Source organism: Carassius auratus, chromosome 46 (genome assembly GCF_003368295.1).
Source record: "Carassius auratus strain Wakin chromosome 46, ASM336829v1, whole genome shotgun sequence".
Classification (NCBI taxonomy): domain Eukaryota; kingdom Metazoa; phylum Chordata; class Actinopteri; order Cypriniformes; family Cyprinidae; genus Carassius; species Carassius auratus.
The window spans coordinates 130,621-137,500 of NC_039288.1; the positions used below are offsets into that span (position 1 = coordinate 130,621).

Sequence of the window (6,880 nt, forward strand, 5' to 3'; positions counted from 1 at the left end):
TCACATATTATATAATTTTATATTTAATAAAATACATCAGAAATGTTTATATTATATTATATTATTCAGAGCAATCAGAGACAGGAAGAAGTCACAGATTACTACAGGAAAAGAGCAGATCATTAAAAGTACAGAAGGCCAAGTTTGGCGAAATTTCTGCAAGTCTGTTGGAAGAGAAACTGAAATAAATGTGGTTTGGATAATGAGTTTAAAACTTCTGAATTAAGAGCATCCACCAATAACTCAAAGAATACTTCAGCAGGAAAGGAAAACAATATTTAAATAGAGTTGCAACAGTTTTTGAGATGTCAGAATGTTTTATTTTTTACATCAATTCAACAGTCAATAGTATGGGGTTTATGATGTTGTTCTGAAGAGAAGATAACGTTTGTGAATCCCCTGTAAACCGTTTAGGACTGGGTTTGAATGGGATTTTCCCCATCACACAGACAAATGTTATCAAAGAAAAAAATCATCATGACAGACATAATCAACAAGTTATAAACTGTAGGAAATACAGAAGCTAAAATCTGAGACCAGAAACTGTAGCTGTAAGTGCACTAACAGCTCGTATTTAAAGAAGGTTCTGTACTTCTGTAACACGCTTTGGTTTCTACAGAACTTGTTATGCATCTGTCAGGTATTACATGTACGCAGTGGCAGACATTATTATGGGGAGATGCAGTACCAACCTGCCATTGGAGAAACACTAATGCCTGGACATCCAATCACATTCCAGCGGTGACATCATCGAGCGGCTGAACAAGAGGACATGGATGTGACAGCTCCAATAGTTTTAGGAGGTCATAGAGAGCTGCAGTCACTCTTACTAAAGCAATTATTGGATTATTAAAGTTGCACACTATAGTTTCAAACTTTGTAGCCCATTTATTTATGAATGATGGGATCAAAACACTCACCATATCTCCATGATGGATGGGAAGCAGCCTCAGGAGTGTGGATGAAATCAAGCAGTTCTTATTAAAAGATGAAAAGTGTCAGAGCATCCGTCCTAGAAGAAAGGAATCTGATTCTTCCGGCTGGACGACAGGAGGACAGTGATTGAGAAGCACCTCATCAACAGATTCAATCGAACAAGGAGGCTTCATAAACAGACCAATAGAATTACAAATCATTTTTCTTTATTTTTACATGTTTTGCACACACTCATCACTATTTTTGTGTATATGCAGAGATGTACATGCGCGTAAAAGACTTTATTATCAGGAAAAGATGCAAGTGAACAGATTCATAAACACAAAAAACAAACTGTTGGTCAAAACTGGGGAAAATGTCTTCAGATTCGTAAGGCTCAGATGTTCTGTCTAATAGCTGTTTGACTGAAGACACTATAATGATGTGAAGACAGACTTTGGTCATTATTCTTCAGTCTGACTGAAATTAGGAGAAATGTACACTTGTGTTGATCTGGAAGCATAAAGAGCATCCAAATGGAGAAGAGCCTCTGATCACAATAAATAAACGAGTAACAGAACAACCCTGATCGTTAAATTAGCTAATAAGTCAACAACATTCTAGCAAACAGACAAAAACACAACAGAGTCTGAACAGGGGCAGGTGAAATAAATAATGGCAGAAAACTAAAGCTAAGGTAACCGAGAATAAAGGAACATCTCTGCAGATTCGTCCCCATTCATATCCCCTCATGAAATACAAAGATAAAGTTCTGATATCATTCAAGAGCAGGTTCAAATCTTATTGGTTTCTCTACACTTCAAACCGTTGCTTAAATAGTTTCACATCTAGTTTTCTTCAACAAGCTACTATTGAAAACTTTGGGATGGAAAGGAACTGAGAAGCTGGTCGATCCATCGACTCGGGCCAAGGTTGTGTGACGTGCTCACGTTGATGAAGTGAGACACAGGTAGAGCTTCACTATCTAGACAAGCATCGTATGTGATTGTTGTGCATGAGCTCTGTATGAGGCTGGGAATGTCAAACAGCATGCATGGCTTACAGCCCGAAATGTGCTGGATTTCCCTTCAGACCTGTAAAGGAAAGATGAATGGAAACGGGTGACCTTTGCCCTCCTCGGCCCACCGGAGATGAATGAAGCATGCATGCTAGCTGGGACGCTTCCGCTTTCGGAGCACGACTGGATTTGGTTGCAGCTCTGCCACGTTTCTAAAGGCACACCACCCGTTGACATTCACAGCTCGTTTAAATACTCTTATAGCGAGTAAAGCTCATGCTCGGCCCTGACGCCCGTGGCTCGTTCGGAGCGTTTAGTGCCAGCTAGTTTTCAATGAAGAAGAACAAATAGTGAAGGAATGCTGGAGCGTCCTCATCTGCTGGAGACCAGCGACTACATGGAGATGTTGCTGTACAGCTGCTCGATTTCTGTCTTGAAGTACTGCTTCAGCTCCGGTCTCTTGGCTTTTAAAGTGGGGGTCAGCAATCCGTTCTGGACGGAGAACATTTCTTTATGGATGTGGATGTCTTTAACCTGCCAGGGGTCAGAGAAATCATTGTGGATTATTACGTCAAGCAGGACCACACTCTGTGTTCGCATGAAGAACCTTTAACCTCCATCGAAACAGGTTCTTTATAATGGAAAAGTGCACTTTAGATTAGAATAAAATATTCACACTCAGGAAAAAAAATAGTTATTTTAAGAACTGTTCATTAAAAGTGGAACCAAATATATTTCTTCTGTGGCACTGCTTTGAAAAACATTTATTTTTAATGGGTATTATTGTAAAAATGGTATAAAGTAAATAAAGTTGTACAAATGCAGAGTGTGTGGTTAAGGGTTAAATATAATATTTATAACTAGCTGTTTATTAAAACAATGTAATGATGCAATGTTCCAATTTAGACGAGAGCATGTGTGTTTTTATGATTATTGAGGTCATTACACCTCTGTCTCGCCGTTACACTGTTGATCATGGTTTAGAGAATCAGTAACTTTGCTCTCTCCGTTGAACACAAGAGTGTGCAGTAATCTTAGAAGATCTGAAATGCATTTGAAGAACCATCATCAGCAAGAGATGACTGATCAAGATTAGAAGATGTCACAGCATCTCAGCTGTTTCATAAAGAGCAGGCACTGATGCACTTCATCTTTCAACTCAAAATGAAAAGTTTCTAACTTTGTAACTACCCTGTGCTATATCTGTGTTGCAAACGCACCTGTTCGAATGAATGGAGGCCACTAGCTCTTCCCAAGCACACCATGTCCTCCAGAATGGCTTTCTTAATTTCCTTCAGACGTGAAACAGAGACAGTGGTCAGTAAACGCATGTGTGGTGCCACAAGTGTTCAGAGCGAGCCTTACTTTATTTCCACACAGCTCGTCATAGCTTCCCACGAAGCCCTTCTTCTGAGCCCAGGAGGGTAAGACCTCAGGATCGGGGACGATGACTCCCACCAGACACGACTGCACACACAATCATCAGGCGTTATGAAGCGGTCAGCGCTGTGACCTGGTTCTGTGTGACCGGAGCGTGAGCCACTGACCTGCAGGCTGTCCCCGTGAACATAGAGCTGAGACACGGGCTCGCTGCGGATGTAGATGCTCTCGATCTTCTCCGGGGAAATATACTCTCCTTGAGCTAACTTGAAGATGTGCTTCTTCCTGTCGATGATCTTCAGCGTGCCGTTCTGATGGGAACAAAAGAAAGAAGCCATCATTCAGCTGTCCGAGGGCCATGGATGGTTCATAATGTGCAGTGTTGATGTTTTAGGTTCTAGATCATCTCTCTGCTGGTAAAATACTGCTCAGGGCTGGTGTTCTGGTTAATGTTTCAGCCGTGAAGCACAAGCTGTATCTGTCAGATCTCTATATGGATAGATCATAACACCACAACATGTGGACACAGAATGCAGATATTTAGTGGGAAGGGAAGGTCACGTTCATCCTGGTTCTCATGTAACGTACCGGCAGCCATTTGCCAATGTCTCCAGTGTGAAGCCATCCGTCTGCGTCCAGCGTCTCAGCCGTCCTCACAGGATCCTTCAGATAACCCTTGAACACGTTTGGGCCCTTCACACAAATCTGAATCAAGAAAGAATAAGAGATGTTTGATACTGAATGTTATTAGTTTTGTTTGGTGAATGAAAAGCAGATCTCTTCTCTTCTCAGAGACAGATGTATAGTGGTGAGGAAGCAAGAGTTCAGCCAAACATCTCCATGTGCTGAAACTGTGTTCACTCTCAGATCATCAGAGATCAGGAGGAGTGTGTGTCTTCATCAGGTTTGTAGAAATGTAGCACTGCATCAGTGTCTCATCAATGGATGCTCTGCAGTGAATGGGTGCCGTCAGAATGAGAGTCCAAACAGCTGATGTTAAAATCATCTTAATGCTGGATGTGTTTCAGGTTTTGTCTTCTCCAGATGTTCACTGATGGACTGGAGTGCTGTGGATTATTGGGATGTTTTTATCAGACTCTCATTCTGACGGCACCCATTCACTGCAGAGCATCCATTGATGAGACACTGATGCAGTGCTGTATGTACTTTTCTCTTTCTCTACTGTGAAGTAGCTTATGAGAGGATTTCTCCTTGCTCAGTGATCATCATGAAATGAAGCACAGATCGTGTTAACACACCTCTCCTTCTCCTTTAGCAGCAAAGTAGTTCTTCTCAGCCACATCCAGCAGTTTGATGAGATTACAGGGCAGCGGAGCGCCTACGTGACCTGCAGAAACACAGCGGGAGAATGAGGACCAAAGACCTGAATAACTTCATCACAGTTAGCTAAGGATATGCTTTAGCTGTCATGTGTAGTTCTGTTTTGGTTCAGTTTCTGTGTTCTCTTGTTAATCTGTTTAGTAGCTCCACAGCTGTTCTGATTCTCCCTGATTGCCCTGATCTGTTACTGAAGCATTTGTCTGGTGTTGAAGTGTTTGCAAACCTCAGTCCGGTCGTAACGGCCATCATTAATAGTTCTTTAGCAAACGGAGTTGTACCAGCTAGGGTTAAACATGCTGTGGTTCACCCTCTGCTTAAGAAACCCATCCTCAGTAACTTTAGACCTGTCTCTAAGTTGCCTTTTATCTAAAAGCTATTAGAGAGTTGTTTATCGTCAGTTGAATTCCTTTATCAGTATGTTCAATGTTTTAGATATTTCCAGTCAGGTTTTAGATCAGAGAAACTGCACTGCCGAGAGTGAGTAATGAGCTTTAGCAAGTGCTTGACACTGGTTCATATGCTGTGTTTATTGTGTTGGATTTAAGTTCGGCTTTGATACAGTATCGTAGTATTGTGTCACATCGGTTGTAGAGGTTGCTGGGTATTCAGGGTGTTGCTCTGCAGTGCTCGGCTCTTATCTTAAAGATCGATCCTTCTCCGTGAGCATTGGGGAGTTTTCTTCATTGTGCGGTGTCCCCCAAAGACCCATTTTAGGCCCTCTTCTTTTCTCAGTTTACATGCTTCCCTTGGTTGTCATACCACTGCTGTGCTGACAATATACAGTTCTGTCTTCCAGCAAAAACTGACCGCAGTGACTCTTTTGAGGAGATAAAAGTTTGGATGGCTAATCATATTTTTGCAATTAAATGTAAGCTCAATTCAGATTTTGGGCCAATCTAGGACTTAATCTGTTTTTAATTTAGGGTCTCTCTCTGCCAATGTTCAAACCCATGTAAGAAATCTCATTTGATTCATTCCTCAAGTTTAAGAATCAAATTAGCACAGAGGTAAAGGGCAGGTCTTCCATCTGAGATCAATTGCTAGACTGAAAGAGTTTTTGCCTCACAAAGATCTGGAGACTGTAATCTATGCTTTCATAACATCAGGCCTGGATCACTGTAATTCCCTTTACTGTGGCCTGCCTCAAACAGCAATGTCGGGTCTGCAAATTGTCCAAAATGCTGCAGTGAGGCTCCTTACTGGAACAAAAAAGAGGGATCACATTACTCCAATTTTAGCGTCTTTACATTGGCTCCCTGTAAAGTTTAGAATTGAATTTATTATAGCTGTCTTTGTGTGTTTCCATGTCCTCAACAAACAAGTGTGAGTTACAGATGATTCTGCAAATGACTGTTTAAAGGAGATAATGAGTGGAAAAACAGAGAGGACTCATTACTGAGAGCAAAACTCAGATGAAGTGTGATATAGGAGCCAGCCAGAAGAGGGAGAGCTTTCCGTACAGTGGGCTGTGTTCGCTGACACACTCTGCTTCTCACAATTACTTCATTCTGCTGCACAGCTGGACTGAACGCACATCACCTCAGTCTTTGGAGGATATAATCTAGATTATTACAGGCCTATGTCTGATCGCTACTCTAAGAACAAGATCACTGCGCTCCAAAAGTCAGGTTCTCTTGTCATGTGAACTGATGTTAAGTGAAGAATTAAAAACAGAAATTAAAACAAACCTTCAGTCAGCAGTGATGCAGTGAAAGATTTTCTTGGTTTTGTTAGACCTTATAATAATACCAAACTGAAATAAATCATACTTCAATTAGTTACATTAGTTCCTGGTTTTGTTTAATCCTTAAAACTGGATTTTATATTAATAAAAACATATTTTGTTAGTCACAGTTTAATTTGGATTACTTACTGTAAATAGAGGCAACTTCTAGACCTTATGCATCATTTTTCTGTTTTGTACCATCAAAACAACATCAGAAAAAAAACTGTTAATAATAATTTTTAAACCATTTTTTTCAATGCATTGTGGCTTTTTATTGATTTGGTATTAGTAATTTATTAACATCTAAATTACCTGTTTCTGTTTAGTGTTTCCCATTTATTTATATTATTTATAACTGAACCAATCTATATATAAATTTGTACCAACAAAACTATCTTTTGTTTTTAAATGTTAAAATAGCTCTTTGAGGTAACGTGTAGGTATTTACAGTGCAGTTTGTGCGATCAGTAAAGTTATCCAGTGTATGTAATTATAATATT

General features: G+C 40.3%; 1 protein-coding gene across 4 annotated transcripts in view; it reads right to left on the reverse strand.

Annotated features, from left to right (window-relative positions):
- Window positions 1-1,120: 1,120 nt before the first annotated feature.
- Window positions 1,121-6,880, reverse strand: part of acsl6 (acyl-CoA synthetase long chain family member 6) — a 20,466-nt gene continuing 14,706 nt past the window's right edge. For all 4 annotated transcript variants that reach the window (XM_026234103.1, XM_026234104.1, XM_026234102.1 and 1 more), the window contains exons 16-21: window positions 4,573-4,661; window positions 3,902-4,018; window positions 3,481-3,624; window positions 3,299-3,400; window positions 3,154-3,225; window positions 1,121-2,467 (exon numbers count right to left, since the gene is read on the reverse strand). In XM_026234103.1, coding sequence (XP_026089888.1) covers window positions 2,327-2,467; window positions 3,154-3,225; window positions 3,299-3,400; window positions 3,481-3,624; window positions 3,902-4,018; window positions 4,573-4,661 — 665 coding nt within the window. In that variant the 3' untranslated portion in view covers window positions 1,121-2,326. The remainder of the gene's footprint in view (window positions 2,468-3,153; window positions 3,226-3,298; window positions 3,401-3,480; window positions 3,625-3,901; window positions 4,019-4,572; window positions 4,662-6,880) is intronic.